Source organism: Tyto alba, unplaced genomic scaffold (assembly GCF_018691265.1).
Source record: "Tyto alba isolate M040663 unplaced genomic scaffold, T.alba_DEE_v4.0 Super-Scaffold_38, whole genome shotgun sequence".
NCBI classification, from domain to species: Eukaryota; Metazoa; Chordata; class Aves; order Strigiformes; family Tytonidae; genus Tyto; species Tyto alba.
In genome coordinates this window covers 22,539,924-22,563,616 of record NW_024881313.1, presented here as the reverse complement: position 1 = coordinate 22,563,616, position 23,693 = coordinate 22,539,924, and the positions used below count along the sequence as shown (strand labels likewise).

Sequence of the window (23,693 nt, the reverse complement as noted above, 5' to 3'; positions counted from 1 at the left end):
GATTTTCCTATGCTTCCTTAGTGTACTCTCTAAACAGTGTGGTGAGTACACGAAGAAACCTCTTGGCATTTCAGCCAAGATTTTTCAGGGTGTTATCACAAATGACAAAAATATAAACACACTGAAACATAACACATTTCAATCCTAAGAAGGTCGGATTTACATAATTACATCATTGGTTTGCCAATATCCACATCTATCTCATCAGTATAGCATGGCCCACCCATCCCATAAGCCATTAGACTGTTTGGACTGAACATATAAAAGCTGTTACTGAATTTTTTTTTTTAAAGTTAGCATTATGACACCACTCTTAACTAGTGCTGCATTCAATCCAACTGTTTGTTTTGTTTTCAGACCAACTGTTTGTTTCTTTTGCTTTCCCATGGCTGCTTTTTAGGTAGAATTTTCTGATAATAAACAGGAGTCATGTAATTCATGAAGATGCAGCAAGCATTTCCTCTCCCCTCTCCAATTCTCCTTGAAGAGATCAAGCACATCATGTACATAACATAGACAGCCACCACCAATGCAGGGAGCCAAAGTCTTCAGATGTGTCTCAATTTCAGCACTTCCTTAGGGCACCACTGAACTGATGGGGTCATCCCTTTTTTTTCCAAAAAAGGAATAGTTTCAAACACGTACAGTTCTGGTACAGATCAGCATTTTTATTTGGTTTAAATATGCTGTATATCAGATTTCAGCTCTTTAAAAAAAGAAATACTGTTAGTAACTGCACTCATAAATCAAAATAAATGCATGGCTTCCTGACTTGCTGTACTAACGACTCAGCTCTTATTTTTGTACCATATTTGTATCTCTTCTCACTGCACTGAAGCCAAGTAAAACTGAACAAGTTTGATATGGTTAAATGAACATAAAGGAAAGCATAACCCTTGGTTTCATCTGGCATTACCAAACAACTGAGTCAAAATACCATTTCTATTACAGATATATGGAATAAGTTAGGATGTAAATATAAAAACATTATAAAACAGAGCTGATAGTTAAAAGACCTAGACAGCATGTTTACACCTGTAGCCAGTTGTTTCTTACAATATAAGGACACTGCAAATCAGAAGAAGTAAGCTGCTGTGCTGACTTTTGGAGACAGCACAATCGGCAGGAGAAACGTTCACGGAAGCCTTATATACAATTGGATTTTGCAATATAAGTGTCCAGGCTACACTGCATCTCATAGCTATAAGGCCCAGCAGTATTTGCAGTTGTAAGTACATCTTTTGCAACATTAGAGGTGCTATCAGAGCCTCGATTAAGAGTCTTCTTAGACCACAAACTTTTTCCTATACTGTTTGAACCCTACGTTTTCTTTCCATTTTACTTCCTTCTATCCAAAAAAAAAAAATACAAGTTTGTCAGCATGGCTGAAACAAACAACCTAGTTTATCCTAAGATCAAGATATTTATAGTAAATATTAAGTGATTGAGGGACTAGCCCTTTACCCAACACACTCTTTGATCTTTTCACTTAGTCACATGGAGTTCTAATTTGCGATGTTGTAAGAAAGGCATATAGTCACACAAAAAAAATAATTTGAGCATCACATCATTTCTCATGGAGTCCTGTTGCCTGCTGATATTTGCAACTGTCTTCCTCTTGCCAGCTGAGGCTTTTTTTAACCCCAGATCTTAACATGTATCCAAGAAAATATATTTTTACTGCTCATATTTTCAGAAGTCTGATTAGTTTCCCAGAGCCCTTATTAGAAAAAGTACAATCCAACATGGAGAAGAATCAAGGTCCTCAGATATGTAGCTGTGTTCTCCTAGAAACCAGGTACTGGTTAACTCCTCTTTGTTAAAAGGAAGACAGGAACAGAATTAATTCACTTTAGTATTCTTTAGGCTTATCTAGAGGCAGGTAACGAGTGATATACTGAAGCAAAAACACAGTGGAAAGCAGAGAATTTGCGTCATGATCATTTGGGTCATAAACTTTTGGACTTGTGTAAAACTTATTGGGAAAGCTAAGGTCATGAACAACAAGCAAATGGCAGGCTGGAAGAAGAAAAAACATTGCTTCTAACTTTACTTAGGTTCTAGGAAGCATGGTACCAAAACATCCACCTCCACAGAGTGATTTTTAACTCCTGTTTGAGTAACAGCTCATTCAGAAAGCTAACTGGAAGTCATAAAGCTTTGGCTTACAGGACTCCAGAAATTCAGATAAACTACCTGGTTTACAAAGGAGGACCTCTCCTCCTAATAAGGGAGGTCACAGCCACGAGGCTTTTTATCAACTGTCAATGTGTTTAGGGAGCTCTGGCAACATCTGACTCTGCTAACTACTTAGAAATTTCAAGTAAACAGCCAAACCAGTGCAAATTGTTCTACTAAAAGCAAGGGAAGTGGTGGGGAAGGAGGAGGCGAAGAAAAAAAAAAAAAAAAGAGTAAAACTTCTAAAGATTTGGAACAAGGAACCATCATGTAAAAAGTGGTGGAGTAAGAATAAAACCAGAAACTGGTAGACAATAAAAATGGACTCAAATCCAATCCTTATGTTTTTATTCAGGGCAAGCTCCCACTGAAGGCAGAGAAAGCTTTGCCCGAGAACCCCAGACTTACGTGAGAGATAAGACTTATAAGTTTAATGAAGGGCTGAAGAGACCTTTATACAAGACAGATCATATGTTGTCATTAAATCACTTCATCAGCTCCAGGGCAAGCTCTAAGCAAATCTCAACATGACAGGCATGCTAGCTGGAATACAGGCCTGTTAGTGTGAAATAAAGAACTCTCCCCCTAAAAATGCCACTGAAACAACTGTACTGTGGTTGAAAGTTGATCTGTCTCCACAGATGAAACTCTCTGGGAGTTTCCAGGTAACTGGTTTGTGATATCTACCATATGACACTCCTCTTAGACTAACCAGAAGATTACCATATGGGTGCAGCAGGCTCATGTTCCTTGAACGGTTTAATATCAAGAACATGACACTTTCTTTCAATGGCCAGCTTGATAGAAACTTAAAATACATCCCTATTATTTGAAAATTTAAAAATAAGATATCTTTTAAAATGCTGGTATAGTAATAGTATCTACATGTTTATATCCCTTACACATGATGTTTGTGAAATAAATATAATATACCAAAGCACATAGCCATTGTATTAAAAAAGCCATAATGCAGTATCCATCCAACTGTAATGCAGCATCTATATCTTTAAATGGACTGACTTTTTGCCAGATAACATTTGAGATTTATATATTGATTATGTGTAGCTAAAATAAAAAAAAAAAATTCCTCAAAATTCTATCCACTTTCTCACTAACTTAGGCTTTATACAGCGGTAGATATTGTATATCAAAGGACATATGCATGAAAAAGAACAGGTACATTTACAGTCTTTCATCACAGTCTGATTTGATGCAGGTACTTCTCAGTGTCTGCAGCTCTGTAGCTGCGTAAATAATTGGCAACTACTGACAACCCATTCACAGCAAAAGTAGTAAAATCCATATGAGTAAAAAAATACCGAGAATATCAGAGACTTCTTTTATATATTTTGTTCAAATCTCAGCAAGACTTGTAATGGCAAGCTGGAAAATAACTGTTTAATATGTAGATTTGAAACTAGACATAAAATCTGAGAGTAGAGCTTGGTGATTTAGAGAGCAATTAAGCATTTATTTTCTCATATGCCTTATAGAAGAATAAACAGGTTTCACTGTTCTGATTTAAATTCCCAGTTAATCTGAAAATATCTTTCAGTTTGGAAAAAAAAAAAAAAAAAAAGAAGAAAAAAAGTAATTATATATCTTTCATTATTTATAAGCACCATCTTACCTTACATCTCTTGGTGAGTTCCGTTTCTAGATGACTTTGGCAGGTATTTTAATTCAGAATTAGTTTCAGCAATACATGCCATTACATCTTTTCTTTAAAATAAACCACTTTTTCTCTTTTCCTCAGACCAAGTATGTGGGATAAAAGAGCTGCAGCGTCTCTGTTCAAGAGATTTCATGGACACTCAGAGGGTTGCTCTCTACTGTATGAAAGTTAAATCTGAGTAAGGAAGGCATTTTTCCTGTCCCGGAAATCAGTATAACCAAAACCAATGCTGAGCTAATGAGAAATGTTTCTTCCATGTGTTCTGTTTGGCAGACACTGCAAGTCATATCAAGGAAACACGTGATGTTTATAAATACAATATGGCTCATGTTGTCATAACCTCTCAATGACAAAAAGAGCATTAGGAAAAGCAGACAGCAAAACAGCAGGAAAGATGAGATTTGTATCATTTGGAAGGTCTCTATCAGATAATAGGAGGTATTAGCGCTTGCTTTTTCTTTTTTCTTTTTCTTTCCAAAAGAAAACAAAGTTTTACAGTAATAGGATCAGTAAGGCAAACACATGGCAACTTATATAAATGCTGTCCTATAGGCATTCTAGCACTAAAATGCATTCACCCAATTTATTGCTTGAATTCTCTTCCAATAAATACTTTTGTTCTAAATACCTCTACGTAGTTCAAGGAGCTGTTACTTTTTTTTTTTTTTTAAGCTATAGTATGCAATGAACAAATGTAATTTTGGCAGAATTTGCAGCTTTTATGTTTATTGATGTTAAGATCACAAACAGTCCAATGAAAACAAGTTAAACATCTCAAAGAAGCTGGATGTATGTTTACAGGTACCTTAAGAACAGAGAAGGATGATCCTGCTTTTATTGTCTCTCTATTTTCCCTGCAAACCAGCACCGAATTTCAGGCTCCCTGAATGCTTTAAGTTCTTGGGGAGCTGCTTGAGGGTTTTTAGCACTTATAGGGGCTTTTTTAAGTTCACAAGTTGCATCTTACTCTACCAAGTTAAAATGTTAGCAACCTGCTAGCCAGGCACTTTCAGGGAAAAAATTAAAAGTTGCTGTTGCACAATTCCATTAATAATAAAAGCTATTCAGCACAACAGTTTATCCAACTTATCAAATGTTTGTCTCGTTTTACTGTACAACTCATTTTAACTTACCCCTCTCAACTTGGCAGCCCAAACCCCCATTGCTGCCAGGAACGTCATCACCTTTTTGCCATTCTAGCTCCCAGAAAACGTGGAGTTTCCAGGAACCTCCCGCTCCCGCAACTCAGCCCTGACTCAACTTGCCCTAACTGTTCTTTCTTGGAGAAAGTCTCTAAAAAAAATCCAAAAGACCTCAAAGTGTACCTTGATACAACAGCAGACACAACAAGCATTCTTTGGATATTCTGGCCTCACCCACCCAGGAGAGGTCTGGGATAAAGCTCTGACCTTCTATGGTCTTATGCAAGTCAGGGAATTAAGCAAAACCATGGTGGGTCTGGGACATTTTTAAACAAAGTGTAACCCACAGACTTTAGGGCAGGTGGTTGGGAAGAGAAAGATTGCCAAGCAAAATAGCCACCAGTTTGTTATGAAGTAAAAATTCCCTCCTGATTCTCAAAATTGGCAGACAGATGAAGCCCAAAACAAACGACAGCATAAACCAACATTATTAGTATCCAGCTGTGACACCAGAAACACAGACAAGTTGCAGTGACAGAAGGGGGAGATTATAATTTAGGATTCTTCCCTGTTTAGTCACTCCATAAAAGGAGGGTGTAGGGAATGAGGACAGAAAATACGCTGTGCACATTCAGAGAGGGAATCACTTCCACTTAGAGTCACCAGGGGCTCACGGACACAGCCCAGGATAAAAGGAGCTGTGACACTTCCAAAGAAAACCAATTCATTCAGCAACAGAAGAGAATCTGCCATCAGTTCTTTAGTGTCACCTACTGATGTTCATCTATACACCACTGTTGAATGTGAGAAGAGAGGCAACCTGGACCCTACACCCAGTAAGTCTGAGAAAGCTTTTTCTCCTTTGAATTTATGCAAGTCACAAATGTTAATTCTAATGGCACAGACCAGCATGGCTGCGTATATGCATTTGCACTAGAATTCAAAACAATGCCAGAGAGAATAAAAACACAATCTAAACATTTGGGCACGAGACAGTATTTTGTCAAAAGAAAGTATTGTTGCACAGACAGCTAGAAAGTGCTGATAAACATCACAAGCTCAGGTGAAGGAATAAATGAATGAAATGCAGCAATGTGAAGATACATTTTTTCAAACAAAACAGCTGATACAGATTTTCAGCATACATTTTGGGGAAGGAATAATAAAAAAAGGAAGAGCACAAACAGAAATATTCAGTGAGACGGCATTATGTGCCTACCTCTTGCTTGAACACCATTCAACATGGCAGACCTGTCAAACAAGCTATGCTCAAGATGTAAATCAGCCATGGCACAGTGTAAGCAAGCAAATAAGGCACTCTGAAGGAGATCAAGAGAAACTGTCCTTTAGAGCTTGCTTAGACCGCATGCAAAATCATTTTTCTTAAACACAACCCACTCAAAAAAATGCATGAAACAGAAAGAAGACCAGGAAAATTAGAATTAATGGACATGAAAGCTGAGCAGTTTGATAGGAGATCTGAAACTCACAGTTCCCACATTCCAATCGCACATTCTGAGTCTTCTTGTCCATATGGATAATACTTAATACCTCAAGTGTTACTGCCAATTCTTATACAGGTCTCACATCTGTTTGGTAGTTAAAACAGGTGTCCAAGCTGGCAGCTAACATTATTTTCTGAGATTATTTTGGGTCTGTTACATGGAAATGATTATAAATCACATGAATAGAAGCCTGAACATCATCAAAACCAGGGATAAAGGTTCCAAAGGGACAAGAAGGCAAACAGTATAAAAATCTGTAAAGGCAAAACTTTCCCAAACCTCAAAAAACCAAAGCTTTAACTCACATACGGCAGGAGATACAACAACACTCACAGTATCACCATGGAAAAATGTACATAAAATGGCTAGCTAATTCATGATATTCTAAATACTGTTCTTTCAACCAGTCTGATAATAAGCTACTTTTCTGTAGGTTTTTTGGAACAGTTAACCATGATGCAGAGTACAGTGATTACAAGAATTACTCCCTGTTTCCCACTGTAGTGAATTTAGCACTCATACCAGATTAAATTGAAGAACATCAATTTACCCAGTGCAAAGATGTACAAACATAAAAGGAGGAATGAGAAGCAAAGGTTTTTCCACAATCTTTTGGGTACCATGCAATACCAGTACATAAAATGTACAAGTCCCCCCATGTTTCCAGTCCCTTTAATCTGGTTTGCTAAGGGAAGAGGGATAGATAATCCATCTGCTTATTGGTTCTTATCTTCCCTGACCTAATACCATGTGAATCTGCAGGCAAATTTCAACCAGAATTAACTGAAGGGTAGAAAGAATGAGACTACTATGTCCCTATGAATTTTGACAAATTTGTGAGGAGAGCCTACAGTATTTCTGCTGAATAAAGGAAGAATTGCAGTGTGTGCTCCAGCTTTTTAGACTATGGAGGATGAGCATCAGAGAGAGCGTTATTACAGCCCTCTACTTTGGTAAAAGCCTCAGTTAGGATCTGAGTGTTGCTGCACAAGGAAGAACCCAACCAGAAGACACACATCCTTAGACAAACAGGTTTTATTATTTCCAGAGCTCAAGAAATCGCTTGTTTCCATGCCTATAACTTTGAAGTGCAGAAGTTCACATAGATCAAAGGGAAGACTTTTTGCATGTTTCTCCACAAAGCCCCTGTGAACATCCTGGCTCTGACTTCACCTCTCAGACCAGAAAGGCGAGAAATTTGCCAATGCAAATGAAAAGCCAAATGAGAAAATAGCTGTTTTGTTGGATGCAGAGAATTTCGAAATGGCATCTTTGGCCTTTCAGCAGAGCAAACAATATTCTACCATGCAACCACCACTTCTGAAAAGGTCATCACTGTGTCACCATTATTTTTGAGTTATGGCCAAAGGGAAGTAACTCAGCCATAATCAGGACATGTCAAGTGTGTGTATCTATTGTACAACACAGTATTTTAAAATAAGCAATACAAATTACTACCATTTTTTCACAGAAGCAGCACCTGTCTTCAGAACAACTCTGTTAGGCAGAAAATGCCTGCAAGAGGGCCAAAGAAGTAATCTTTACTTTTGAATATATGTAGCTAACACAGTAGTTAACTGTATCTGGAAACAGGTCTAGAGCACACAAAGCCACAGTAGATACATTCAGCATCCACTGCATATGGAACAAGAACAATACAGCATAACTGTATAAAGCCACAGTGAAATTGTTACATGAGTTAATGCCATAATACACAATGAGAGTATATCACACCTTTGAATATGAATGAGATGTATCAGATATATCCAGTTACTGCTACAGGAATATAAAAAGAATTTAAGAACTTTGGAACCTTAAAGAAGACACTAAAAGCTATCACATCAACACTTTGAAGCACACCTATTTGTTCTCTCATGCTGTGTGTTCAGCAGTGTGAATAATCAAGTAATTAGATTTCTGACCTACCAAAAAGACCCTATCAAAAGGACCATTTTATAATTGAAGAACATAAATGAGAGGTGGTTGAGAATAGTGCCTGTAAATAAACTATTGCAATCTTTCTAAAATAATGAGGCCCTAAACTGTTGAAACAGCAGAAGTGCTTACATGAATATTAATAATAAAGCAGTGAGACATGCTCAGGATTGATAATGAAACCAAGAGGCAAATGTACAACTAAGTAAATCACTTTGCAGGAAATTTTCCTTGCAGTTGAATCAGCTTTGGAGCACACATAAAAGCCACAAAGCAGGTAGGACAGTAGTGGTATTCCCTTCTGGCCCCATCAAGCTCATTTGGTTATACCATTTCCTGGGGACAGACTTAGGATGGATGGGGAGGAGATGAGGTTGTGTAATCTCACCACCATCACCCCCTGCTGCAACATTATCTATGGGTAACATGGTGGAAGAGATGCCACACAGCTTCATCTCCTGCCCTCTTGGCATCAAGGTATGTCAAGGTATATGATGTATATCAACATATAACAAGGATAATCACCCAGCAAAAGAAAGAGACAGTGACAGAGAGAAATCGAGTATGTTTCAAATGCCTTCTCTACAGTTTCCCAATACAAAATGTTCACTTGAAAATGCAAATATACTAGTCCTTGTTCAGTACTGGCAGAACATTTTAGAAAAAGACAAAACTATTTACACCACAACAGGTATTTATCAGAATTTCCTATTTTAAATGGTTGTTTAAAAAGTGTTTCAATAGACTTCAGGCTAGATACATCTGCTCAGCCACTGCAAACCAGTCCATGTTGAAGCCTTGCTGGAGTGAACTAATACCTTGTCATACTTCACTGTAAAGGGTTCGGAAACACAAAATAAGAAGTTGTAGAAACTCTGAGCACTGTCTGTGTCCTGAAATAAGTAATTAAAGGCTATGTTTTGATTCACATTTTTTACTAGCTTTAATGCTAGTAAACAAGAACAAAAAAAAAAAACAGTTAATGCTCAGGGCAAATAATTGGAAAAAGCAAAGCAGTTAAGAAACATTACAGTAAGCATTATCAATTCCCTCTTTTGTATACTTGTCGTACATATACTCTCAATTTTATGAATTGTTGTGTATATATTACAGTTAAGAATTTAAAAGTTTAACATAAAAGCTGGAGGAAAGATGAGTACAAATGCAGCACTAGTACTTACCCTTACATCTCCATTTACAGCTCTGGAAGTGTGATTAAATGCGTGTGCAGGATCTTTGTTGTAAACTTTAAGGAAAGATCGGTCTTGAATATTCCTGGAATCAAAAGAATCAGCAATGGTAACAGATGAAAGTAGTTTTATTTACTTTGTTGCCCAAAAGTTTCAGGTAACAGACAAACATAATAGGTCTGCAGCCAACCTATAAGAAAAACCTAAATGCCATAACTCAGGCACACACAAACAAACAAAAGCCCACTTTGATTCTCTTTCCCATGGGAAGTATCATTCTTTCGCTACAACTCCACACCCATAAAAATTAGATAGTGTTAAGTTTCTTTCAAGATCCTGCCATAGAGTGAAAACACTTTGATGACAATAGAGCTTCAACATTTACACGGCACTCAAAAGGATTTAGTTAATATTTACATGTTTTATTGTGTACTCAGCCCACGTGAATTTTTGCTATTCTAAGAAGCAAGAATATCAAAAGAAAAGCAGTCGTTCTAACTGTAATTATTCTTGAGTCAATTCTAGTCACCAGCTTGTTCACAAACCTGAAAAAATCCACAAAAGCTAAAAATTCAGTAGCAAATAAATCCTTCCTCTAAATTTTATCTATAATGAAGACAGTTTTTTAAGGGAAAAACTAGGAATTACAAAAACAAATAAACAAGCCAAAATTTTGATGAAAGCTACCACAGAAATGGTTTAGATAGAAATCCCTAAAAGAATATTTGTTTTTTATTTAGGACCCAACACTTTGTCACTGATTAGTTCAATTTTCGGCTACTACATTTAGGAAAGAGTTAGATGACAGCAGTTTTCTATTTTGTTTCAAAACCTACCTTCAAATAAGTTTATGGCTTAGACACTTGCACTGAGTTCTGCTGCTTTCTGGTTCACATTTAATAAGTAGCAAAGCCTCCAATCTACGATCACTTACATTCTTTCAAAGCTGTGATTCCTTTCATTTCCCAGTAGCGATCTCTAGAGAATTTACTTACACATATGACTGAATTCCTTTCCTCCAGGTGCAGCTACAAGTCTAGTGAACTGATCTTAATCACTGGGATTATCATTTAAAAATGAAGGAAGGGATTATTGGGCAGGTCCAATTTCTTTCTTACAATGTCATATTACAATCAGTGATTACTTTGAATGGGTAGCTAGTCAGAACTTGTGCTGCTGTTGTAGATGTCAAGTAGTTATTAAAGAAACCCCACAGTTTAAGAGACAGATCAGTGCCTTCTGTTTAAGAACTCTAGGGCTGATGAGGAGTTTAGTATTTATGAGTGTTTACTTGTAGACTACATAGGAAAATAGCTACCTTGCAGCAAGTTCAAGTTCTTCAATTATTTATGGTAACATAAACCGTTTTCCATCTTGCAAACGTGACCCTTTCGCTTTGAGACTTGCACTGGGAGTCTCAGTTACCATTTTCTGCCTCAGACTTGGAAATATGTTCTTTTTGATACAAAGTAAGCTCTCTCATCTTCAGTTCAAGAAATAGTATGCTATTCATTTAAATAAATTTTATCTGCTGTCGTTTCTGTCTGATGGCTATGAGATGGTACCTCAACTAACTGGAGTTTGTTTTAAAAGCATTCTCCATAAATATTTCTTGTAGAAACATGACACTTTAAAGTAAAACATTGCTGCAAGGCAAAGCACCAAAATACTAGGCATTTGATCTCTGAAGTGAATTCTATTTCACCTCATGTTGCTATTCTAAGATAAACATTACTGATAACAGGTATATATTACTGTACTTTTATTATTACTATTATTTGCATTACTGTAGCTCCCAGATGCCCTTGGCATGTTCAAAGGCCTCATTGATCTGTGTGTGCTGTATAAACACCCCAGGAATACAAACTCTTCACCAGCTTACAAGGTGAACAGAAGACATAAAAGACAACAGGATAGCTGCAGAAAGGTAAGGAAACAAAAAGAAAGGAGAAGACCATAGTCTCTCCAGCCAGAGGAGGAATAAACAGATCTTGGAACCACGGGCATGCTCTGAGCAGGCAGTGCAAGAGGGAGCGGGAAGGAGACCAACACAGTGGCTTTGCAGATCTCTGCGGAAGATGCCTTCCAAGTGCATTAGAGGGCTACCCAAGAGAGAGCGTGAAGGCACTTGTTTGAAAATTAAAAACATGTAGTGGAAGCAGATGGCACTTTGTACTGAACAAGAAATGAAAAAGTAGCAGTGAAGTGGGCTTGGAGGAGTCCTCATAATGAAGACAAATAGTTTATATTTAATGAGATGGAGAAGATACAGCCAGAAGACAAATGAAAAAAAATGGATGGGAAACAATCTGCTTGTCAAACTATGACAATGATCTTTGTTGCCTCATTTGAATGGGTAAGAGCAAACAAGATTACCTGTGTCAACTGCTGAGAAAAGACCATTACAGCAGTTGCTATTAAAAAGCTGATGAATTAGCAGTGTTTTTTCACTACATGGTGGAAAGGAAAGGCTTCATCACAGGAATGTTATGCAGAAAAAATCTAAAATGTATACTGGATGCAGAGTGATGAAGCACTTTAAGAAAAGGACCAGGATATGGGCTTAAGTAGAAAGATAGTGCTTTGTCCCCAGTGATTCAAAAAAGAGAAAAATAAAAGAAAAGGGGAAAGAGTGTGATGGCCTAATAAAGGAGAACGTAAGCTAGGCTGAAACCAATGGTCCATGAGACTATATTAAAAGAGATCAAGATTTTAGTTTGGACAGAAGAGGTAGGATTCATGCCATCCAACTACAGACATTCACAAGGAAGACATCAACAGCTAGGTTCTCTGGCATGTATCAGACAATTTTATAGGATTAATCACAACCAGCTCAAAATGTGGATGCAAAAATCTCCATTTGGTCAGATGAAACCCATTCTAAAGGAGAGACAGAAAAATAAATGGGAGAGTCACCCAGGTTGTAGATAATTCAATTTATCCACATAGACAAGATGATGGAGATAGGAACAGACAAGGAAAAAGAAGGAGGACAAATCCCTGAAAAAACACAACAGAAAATCAATGTTTGAGAAGAGGACCTCTCAAACAATACCTGAAAGGAGAGAAGAGAGATGGGAAGAAATCAGGAAAGAACAGCAATTGAAACAAATGGAGATCAAAGTTTCAAGAAGAAAACATTAAAAGTACATCAGAGATCTGAGAGAAAAAAAAGTATTCACAAAAGCTGGCCATTTGGTGACTTTGACAATTGCAATGGAACAGTAGGGAACAAAAGACAAGTTGGAATTAGAAAGATAAAACCCCAGACAGGTTGGAAATTGGTCTGGGACAGAATTGGAAGAGTAAAACTCCAGTCAACAGCTGCAGTGACTGCTCTGTGCAAGAGAGAAAGGTGATGGGGTGGGAAATGGCAATGTACATTGTGTTCAGGGACAGTTTTGTTGGGAGGCACAGGAACATGTTTGCAATGTAAGAGTAGGCACTTTAATAGAGTAGTAAATTAATAAAAAGACAAAGCAGGGAATGCGAGGCACAGAGTAACATGAGACAGCCTCTGAGGGAGGTGGAGAACTTAGAGTTGACTGAAACACCTGTATTTAAGACAAGGAAGAAAGAAGAGAATTGAAGGAAGACACAGCAAGCAAAGGAGAGAAAAATGGTACTTCATCTGTTCTCTGAGGGGAGACACTGGCAAGATCTTGTGAAGAGGAAGGAACAGAAATGGAGAAATTGTTGTGGACATTATTAAAAAGTGGTGAAAATACAGCTGTCTGCATGCTTTGGACACCATTAAGCTGGAATACCTGAGTTTTCCTTAGTGAGAAGGGTGGCAGAACTGAAGGAGGGAATTTTGTTATGGAGGAAGTCAGCTGGGTCATGGGATTTCCTCTAGAAATGCTCTACAATACAGGCTTAGGAACAGAGGAAGCAGATGTTGGGACTGAGCCAGGCCTGAGGTTGGCAGAGTGACGCCTGCAATGGGAGCAAGGGAAAAAAAAGGTGGAGCGGTATTAAGTTAATCAACAATTACATTCTTGGGGGCAGGGAGGAGATGAAGTCATAAACTGTTAGTCTGAAACTTAAGGGAAGATGGAGGGATAGAGTGAGAGAGAAGGAGCCGATGGGCCAGATGATGGTTGGCAAAAACACACCTGACAGCAGAGACATAGTAAACCCTATCTTGATTTAATCAGTTGATCTGATCTTGTGAATAGACTGTTTGATGTATAAGAAACCTGAGCACATGATGAATGATGATGATGCAAAAAATCAGGTGGGTCTTAACATAGGCATTACAGTGGCCACACAGGGGTGTGGGAGTCTGCAAAGCAAGGAAGATAAAAACCCAGAAACTGAAATCCAAGAGGTTGGCTAATGACAAGACACTGGATAGACAGCCTGAGGAGAGCAAGACAGAGGTGAGAAAATGGAGTGTGGTACTGATCAAAGACTAAGAAGAAGAATGGGGGAATTTGACCTTCTCTAGCCTTGCCAGTTCCAACTTGCTCTTTTAACTACAACATGACATGGAGAAGCACCTGAGCCAGAGGGTCTCTAGAAGAAACAAGGCAAAGGACAATACACTTCTCTTACTTTCACATATTTTTCCTGCACTAGTGGCAGACTGGCAGAGAAGAAGCATCTTTTCTGCTTTCTCCTTCATCTTCTTATGCTCCTCTGCCCATTCTTTTCATCTTATAACTTCTTATGAAACGGATGGCACAAAGGCCCACCATATTTCCTTGCACAGTTTTACAGAGTGTAACATGTCCAAGGTGTGCCTGAGAGCTTTGTTGATGCTTGATTTGGGACTTTACAAGGGTCCTGAGAGTCTGGTCCTTCTGCTGGAAGAGTACAGACATCAGGACTTAAGGAACGTGGTTAATTAAGCAGCTGCACTCCCACAAAATAAAGGATAGGAAGATGCACCCGGATGTTAACTAGATCATATTTATTTACCAAGCTCTGATTTAGTGAAGGGAAGTGGCTGCATTAGTTGCTGCATCCTGACATAAAAAAGGAAGGTGGTGGGACTGCTGCAGCAGTGGTCACCAGTGCCACAGATCTTTGGCAGTGTTAGATGATGCATAATTGGCACTGTTGTGAGGACATCGGTAAGATTCATGTTTGTAACTGCAGGCTCACAAGGATCAGGCTTTGTGCTACCAGCAAAGAAAAAAACAGTTTTTCTGTAAATGCTTATTCTGTGTCCCGTATTTTAAATATTTATGTCTCTGTTAAAATTCAATAAAATATTAAATATGTGAGTCTGCGTGTATTGTATGAATCTTTGAACAAGGTATGCCATTTATCAATGGCTTGTGCAACAGATATTGTACCTACAGCTGAAGGCAGTGTCAGATCAGACCTCCCATATTACTCAGATACTACTGAACATGCCTTTATGTGTCAGGCCACTATCTGTCAGATACTTATCAACTCCACTCCTTTTTATTCTGTAAGTGCAGTACAAAAAAAAAAAACCAACCCAAAAATCAACAACAACAAAAAACCAAACCAAACCCAACAGCTGTCATTCCATGTTTACTTACCTCACATCACACAATTCATAGTATATGTTTCTGCTCTCATCCTTGATGTAAATGGCCACACTGGGCGATTCCAGCATTTTCATCGTTAGCTGCTGGGGGAAGGCACTTACAAAAAGGGCACGAATTGTGTCTGTGCTTGTGATTTCATTCGGCATCCTCAACTGCTTTGTTTCATCTCCATACTGAAGATATAAAACACCTACAAGTAAAATATAATAGTAAGTTACATATTCTTAAGTGCACAGTAATGATCTGGGCTTCAAAGTCCATGTGGAACACAGACCAAGACCATAATGAGAAGAAAAAAATCAACTCACACTTCTTATTCATAAAGCACATACAACATTTCCCTTTTCAACACACTATTGGAATAGAGCATAGAACAGTGATATGGTTGTGCCTTGATAAATATGCTTGCCACAGTACTGCACTTTGCTGAGAAGCCTTTCACTGCTCTTCAATTAGGTAAACCAGAAGTTTACCTTAAGAAGGCTAATGGAAAATCCCAAACACACCAAGTCTACTCTACAGTGGAAGACGTTGGTAAATCACAAAGTACTTTTTTTTTTTTTTTTTTTTCCTAAAGCAATTGAGGAAGAACTTTATCCTCTTATAGCACCTGTTTTTTCTTAAACATAAATTTTGCATTTTAGCCTCACATCTACTCAACAACACATCCCTGCCCCTCACCCCCCCCCCCCCAAAAAAAAAAAAAAAAAAGAAATCAAACACATTTCCATTTTAGCACTAGGAATTTTGTATTCACAATTCAATTTGCTGGCCTTATACAGTGTAAAGCCCCAGGTGAAACTCCTAGTAGGAGTAAAACTGAGATCTCACACAAAAACGAGCAATTTTGGATCCTTTCAGTTTCACAGTGCTGTTAATAGTCATCCTTAGCACTCAGGGAGAAACATGAGTAATCTTTGATGCTGAACTGCAAGATATGGGCATTCTTATTTACTCAAGACAAAAAGAACACCATTTTGATATAGCTGAGTCTCTATTTTCAGGGAATGGGAGGCTGTGAGATGCTCAATAATGGAAAAAATATGGATAATACAGACCAGGGACTCAGTGAAGTACCTCTTCCACGGTGACTGTGTTGGCCCTGCCAAGGCTATGCTGACTTCTGCTTAACCAGTGACTGCCTGTACTGCACAGTGAGTGTGACTCATTAGCTTTACTACAGCCCATTCCCATGCCATCCCCAGCTACAAAGCCCTCCAAGGACTGAAGCACTGAGAAGAGCCATCTCAATCAACAGCGGAAATCAGACTGGACTTGATGGGGTTGATTACCTCTGATCATGTTCCTAAAGACCACCAAAAGGTCTTCTCATAAGTATCTCCAATGTTGGATGGCTTTTTACGACTTGCAGAGCAGGAAAGAGGCTGCTACAGGACTGCAACCAAATTAAGAAACTTCCTGGGATCCACAGCATTAGGGAGTAGATGCAGAGGGAAATGTTCAGCCAAACTACTTTGGATACAGAGAAAATGGGAACTGGTAAGCCCAGATGAGTGCACGTATCCAATCCATACTCAAGGCATGGATGTCCTGCCTGAACATGGATCTCTGAAAGCACATTGTGCTCTTTCTGAGACGTTTCAGGTGTCTCTGTACAACACTGCATTGTGCTGGGAAGAAACACCTTTACTCTGTTGCTTTCTGTAAGAGATGGAGAAGGTATAGCTTCTGCAGTAGATTCTGCTTGAGCTGCTTCTGTGCTGCCGTGCCTTTGCATCTACCAATAACCAACACAGGTAGACTAAAAATAGGCAGAGTATTTTACACAAACTGAATTCACCACAGTAACTGCAGTGTAGATGCACCATATGTTGTTCTCCCATAGCTAATACAAACAGGAGGGTTGGGAACACAAGGTCCTCAATGCAGCTACCATCAGTCATCATCAAATCTCAGCAAATCACAGAACTTAGATGGTAACTCAGTGATTTTCACTTGAAAGTCATCAGCAATGGGACGGGCACTTCATGGTACTGAGATACACTGAGCAAAAGCAATGGGAAAAACTAAGGTCCTAGAATGTAGAGGCATTTAATGAAAAGAAGAGAAAGCATTTTAATCTAAGATGAGTCCTCTTTTCCCTTAGTCTTTAGTATTTTTGTCCTTATGATGTCCATAATTACTACAGAGGAATAAACACACACATAGTCAGTTGTTCCTACAATCTGTGGGTAGATAATTGTGCTTGCACTTAGGGAAGGAAGATGTTAATTTCTCTGAATACTAAACAGACTACTCAGCCTTACCTAACCATTATTTAGTATTAAGCTTCTTTTATAAAATGGAGATGCTAACATAATTTTCCTCCTATTACCAAGAGCTGATACATTTTCTTTAAGATTGCAATCAGACCCTTTATGAATCCTAATACTAACTTCCATTTTCCTTTGGCTGGAAAAATTGTTTCAGACTGAAATGTAACTCATTTTCTTTCAATGACTGAGGAGAATTTTCCTAAGAATTTTATTTTTATTGCCAATATTTAACGAGTTATTAAACTATTTTTCCTTTTTTTTTTTTTTCATTTTATTTGAGACAGCATTTATTTCTTTATGTTCTAGGTAAAATTGCCTTTTAGTTCTCATTCAAGTATTCCATGCAGCTAAAAATTCTTTAGAATTCATTAACTATATTTGTTAAAAAAAGTTAGGTACACGTTTGTAATGATTGTATTTACTTTACTGCTCCAAGATGTGCAAAAACATATTCATTTTTGATGATAGCTTTCAGTTCTTAGGAAGAACATAAGGAAGCTTCTATATTTTGGCATTTGAAACTTTATTGAATTAAATGGCAAAAAAATTTTAGGGGGGGCTAAAAATACAGACTTTGCATATCAGCTTTGCAGTTGTGTGCCACTGTTTTCTACCCAGTTTAAAAGTTAGTGCAGAATAGAATGCAGAAAAAGCTGGTTTTGCATTTCAGGCCAATAAAAATATGCTCAATATTGAGCTACTGAAACCATTAACACAAAATAAATGGTAGAGTTAAAAAATCTTCCTTATACACAAGTCTAAATAATTTCAGAACAGTCTTGACTGTGTCCTCCAACACTCCCACAAAATATTGATCCAAAACAAAGTTACAGTTGTCTTTGGGTCTTGGATTTTCAAAGCAAATATGCATGTTATCCAAAAAGATCATGCCTTAGAATAGACAGCTTTAACGTATAACTCAGAGAAATGTTTTGGCCACAGTCTCACTGTAGGGGGAAAAGAGATTTCAAAGGCATAATAACATCTTTTTTTCTTACTCTCTCCTTAAATCACATGCCCTTAAAAGAACTACTGTCTCTCCTCTTGAGTTGTCTGATCCGTATCATGATATAGCAATGCTTTAGGGCATTTCCTATTTGACAAAACTAACTGCTCACTTCTAAAAATCCCGTTTCAGCATGACAGAATAAAGAGACTGAAAATCCATTACTTTAAGTCATTGACGTTATTTTTTTCCCACACATTGCCCAGCTGAGACTCTGAATACCGGCAGTACCCACAGGCCCAACTTCATGGAAGCTGCTGGAGCTCTGAGGTTTGTTTTACCTTCAGCTAAAAGATTAATTCCATGGAGAATTAAAGCAAGATGAAGTAGAATATAACTCAGGCATGGCTTTTGTTAGGGCACAGCACATATGCCAGCAAAGCTGCTGGAAAGTATGTTAAACACAATGGAAGTTAATGTCTCCATATGCCCTGAAGACCCTCTTACACTTAAGTTTCTGTTACAATGGATTTACCTGAACCTTGAAGATTGTTTTGTGTTTTATAAAACTTGGCACAAAGAGGACTGTGAAATGCCCTGCTACTCCAGTAAGACAGGTATGAAGAGCAGTGTGAATGAGGAAATTACACCACCCAACTGTTTTGAAAGTGCAAGTCAGACAACACTGTGGCTACCACCCCTAGGATCCTGCCAGCCCTGGGGTTTCCTACAGCTACAAGGCAAACTGCAATGTTAAGCTTTCCCCCTCGTCATGTGGGTATAACTTAGTTTCAGAAATACCTGTGGAATTTCAGATCATTCTTCACCCTATGGGCAACAGGCCACGGCATTAAACACAGGCCATAGCAGAAAACATCTACATGTAAGCCAGGCCTTAGAAACTTAAACCTCTTTACAAATTGCTTCACAACATTCCTGTCAACAGACAGGTATGTTTTATAGTAGGGGAAATTAAACACCCAAGAGGTGAAAGGACATGTTCAAAGAAAGGTTTACAAGCATAAAATCCAGATCTGATGATGACCATGTGACCACCCTTTCCTTCCCTTCATACAGAGCTCTTTCCAAAACAAAAGACTTTCTGCTCCCCATTTGCCAAAGGTCACTGACAGAAGGACTTGCAAAATATGTCATAATTTCTTTCGGGGATGACTTACATGAAACACCACACAGTGCAACAAAAGATGCGCTGTTAACCTGATTTACATAGGCAGTGCCTCCTGCACAAGCCGAACCCATCAGCATTGGGTTTAGAGGGTGACCAGAGCAGCCACCCTTACCTCTACTCCAGCTAGCACAGCCCTGAGGACTGTCCATGCTGTGGCTGCAGCCCAGGCAGATGCACCAGACGCATGGCAAGGTGCTCAGCTCGGATGCAGCAATGGGGCTGTAAAACCCACTTAGCAGCTGAGGACGTGCCCATACAGCATAACGGTGAACCATACCTGACCTCACGGGGTCTGGGCTGCCTTTAGAGGCAGGAGCTGCATAAACAAAAGGCCTCATCAGCACTATATCCATACCAGTAAGATCATAACTCCTTAGTTACAAACGGTAGAGGTTTATTCCTTATGGCAAAAGCTAAGGTTATGCAGGCAGCATGACACCACCCAGCTCACATCTCTCAGCACCTCCATCTAATACATGGTGCTGATCTAACCTTGACTAAGCACCACATTATCATGGTTGTATTGCTAACAATGATCTCAGTGATGGGCAGCTTGGATGATTAGAAGAGCTTTAATCACAACTTGATTAAACACGATAGAACAGGAATTATCCTTATGAACTGGTTATTTAAGAGAGAAAAACATGAAGCACACAACAGCAAAGAGAAGTTAAATACCTGATAAATCAAGAGTAAGTTAACAAACACAATTGAGTCATCTTCTGTGACCTTTACAAATACCAGTTAATTCTCTCATACAGTGAATTTTTATATGGAAAAATACTGGTACTCACATAATCTCATATTTCTCTTCTCATAATGAAGAAGAGAAAGCTGAGGCAGAGGAGTTAAATAACTCCTCAGTGTTAGGAAATAAAATACAATCTTAACTTGGAGTTCATGAGTTTCATGGGAAGCTACAAGACACTCTGTGTAGGCAAGATATCTTGCAAATTTCTGCACTGAAAAATCTTACTGAGATTTGGCAACACCTTAATTCATGGGGTCCCATCTGAAGAGAAGTATTAACTGATGATAATGATAATATCTGTATTTGGCTGATGTCGGATGCTTGGGTGCTAGAGTAGTGAAACCTTCCCACAGAACCAGAAATCACTGGTATGAACAATGCACTGCCACTCTTTTCTGACCCAGCCACTCCACGTATCCTCTGGAAATTTCATGTCCAATTTGAAAATTTCAGGTAACTAGTAAAGCTTGCTGGACTACAGCAATTGAAACCTGGATGCATCAGGAGCTCTGGACTTTCTTTAAACCAAATCTGCAAAGCTAGGTATAACTAAAACAAGGAGAAAATACACACAGGCCTTCAGATCTTGCTGGATAAATAATAACATCAAAAAGTATATTAAGATTTACTGTAGGATACATAAGGAATGGAAAATTAGATAAACTAGCAAAGGCAGCTGTATCTTAAAGTGAAGAAATATGGACTACAGGGTGAGGAAAAGCAGTGAGAATTTCCAGAAATAAAGCTGAGCTATGTTTTGTAAAGTGAAATAAGTAACACAATGTTGAGTTAAAAGTTGGTAAAGTTGTCAGATTTGTTTCACTGTCTAACTACCTGTCAGCTAACCAGATCTTTTTGAGATGATGGACAATCTTTGTCTTTTCATGATGGTTTAGCTTGATCTTCCACCATACATCCATTGAGTCAGTGGCTCTGCCTGAATTTTCCCTCACACTGAAATCAGCAACAATGCCAACATGCAAAAATGAGAAAATGCACCCTTGTTTCTTCCTCATGTTTATGTTGAGTCATTAGTTGAGACTTGCATCAGTTTTAAAAACTAAGGATAACTTTTAAAATCTTAATGATTTGTTGGGACACTTTAAGACAATCCAGAGGGATCACAATAAAAAACTGCTAAGCACTTCATCAAAATCCAGTTTACATTTTTTTTTTTAACCAAAATGCCAAGATCTGTCCAATTTTTCTGTGACTTTTATTTGACAAAATTGTAATATATAAGACTGTAAGGGTGGCATAGGCCCATATTGTTCTTTACCCTCCTCTCTCCCCAGCTATCGCCATAAATAGAGATAGCACATAGTTGGTGTCCCTATCACCAAATTTTGCAGAATTTATGCAGACACAAGTCTATTACAGTAACAACCTTTGCACTGTGGACGAAATTCCTAAATATGCAGTTCTTACTTTCCACACGCTCAAGACTTGACTCTCCTATTTCACCACACACATTTTCAACTAGTCTGAGGTCATTGCCATGATCCTTGTGGTATTTCTAGCCTGAAGCTCTCATACTAGCATCCATTAGCTACTCCCTGCTGATAATCTGTGTTCCACATTCAGAAAATGTCTATAAATATCCTTAGCTGTCTTGAAATAGTCAGAGAATAAAAAAGTAGAACTTTTAATTAAATAAAAACAATTACTTATTTTATATTATTTTCTTCCTGAATAGGCTGAAGAGTTTTGCTCAAGGTATTGTTTGATAACAATTCCAATTAAAAAAAGGAAGTGTTTAATTTACTCCAGTACTACTTCTTATTGCTATTTCATCCTTTTCTGCTGTTTACAGTAACTTGTAATTCTGCAATAAATTTGTTAGCTAATGAAAAAACACATGGAAAATTCAGTAGTCACATAAAATTTCTACCAAAGTGTTATGAGAAATAAAGATTTCTGTCACTCACATACTAGCACTTTTCTACAAATGGATACATTTAGCTCACTAAGAAGAAAAGGCAAAAACTAGAAAGAAAATGGAGAAATTTTTTTACCTAAAGAAAAACTCCTATTTGTCCTATCTGATTGCAGACAAAACCTGTGAAATAGCTTATTGCCAGAAGACAACTTCATACATATACCTATGTCAACTAGTCCATCAAGTGTAGACAGTTACTTCTATCATCTAGAGAGTCTGAGGGAACATTTCAGTTTAACAGTGTTCCCTAGGTGGAAAACAGTGTTCTGGCAGGATGGCTTTTGGACAATAATTGCATCTATACCGCTGCTATTGCCAGAATAGCCCAACTGACCAGCAAGATGACTTTTTCATATCCCTAACAAATAAAACAATGCCAGTAAACTTGGAAGACCACAAAAATCCTATGATACTTAATGACAGAATATAAAATTGGCAACTGAACAACTTGGTGAGATGACCTGGAAATTTCACGTGTACTAGAGCTATTTTTTCAGAGGGCCTGTAGACTCTGCCATGCTGCATTTACTCCAGTTCACATTCACCAATTTAGTGTAGTAAAATCAGAGAACTACGTACGAGTAGGCACAGGACATGCCTGCGCACGCTCTTGCAGCCGCGCTGCTTTTGCCCACCAGAAGCTGAGCCCCTGACCTCTGAAAAAGCCAGTAAGCCAAGGCCCACCGGCTACCAGCCAGAGGTACCAAGCTGGCTAGTACAATTTCAGAGGATGTGTCTGCCAAAGACTACGCAGTCATGTAAGCATTTCTGGACACTGTAAGCAAGTATTTTACATAATGGCATTTTTGCTAGTAACTTTTAAAGGTGCAATAGCAAAAAAAGACAAGAAAACCTCAATTAAATTTCTTGGAATACATGTTCTTCCTTTTGAATAAACAGAGAGATCCTACCCAATTGTATTTCCTTCCTATATAAACCAGATATATCAGACACACATTACCTGAGTGGTAACTGGTTTTTACTATGAAATCATGTAGAAATGATGTGTTCAAGGGCAGAACGTGACCATTTTAATACTCCATAGCCATGGAGCATTAAAGCCACATAGGCCATCCATGACTTTGTAGCTTTGCTCCACCTACCAAATTTTCTGTATTTACTGTAGGAATTCTCTTCAATACTTTGGAAGTTATTTAATTTCTAAACAGCTCGCTACTGTTAGTAGCAAGTTTAGGGGTTGAGCCATCAGCATGTAAGAGAACAACTGGTTACAGCATCACACCTGAAATCCACTTATGTGTGTTCTAACAAGCAGCTTGGCTTTTTGTTATGTTGTTAAGGCCTACATTAAACAGGATCTTGGACCTGTGACCTTAGTGTGGTTAAGGAGAAGAATGCCAAAGGGCCATTTGCTGGGTCCAGTCCAGTTTGCCATTATCTCTTTTGTACTGGGGAGCCAAAACTGGACATAAAACTCCATG

The 23,693-nt window shown here is 38.2% G+C and overlaps 1 protein-coding gene across 11 annotated transcripts in view; it reads right to left on the bottom strand.

The window, feature by feature from the left end:
• KIAA1217 (KIAA1217 ortholog) overlaps nt 1-23,693 on the bottom strand; it is a 372,126-nt gene that overhangs the window by 66,231 nt on the left and 282,202 nt on the right. For all 11 annotated transcript variants that reach the window (XM_042801978.1, XM_032991142.2, XM_032991135.2 and 8 more), the window contains 2 exons: nt 15,142-15,340; nt 9,617-9,710 (listed from right to left, as the gene is read on the bottom strand). In XM_042801978.1, the coding sequence (XP_042657912.1) occupies nt 9,617-9,710; nt 15,142-15,340 (293 nt within the window). The remainder of the gene's footprint in view (nt 1-9,616; nt 9,711-15,141; nt 15,341-23,693) is intronic.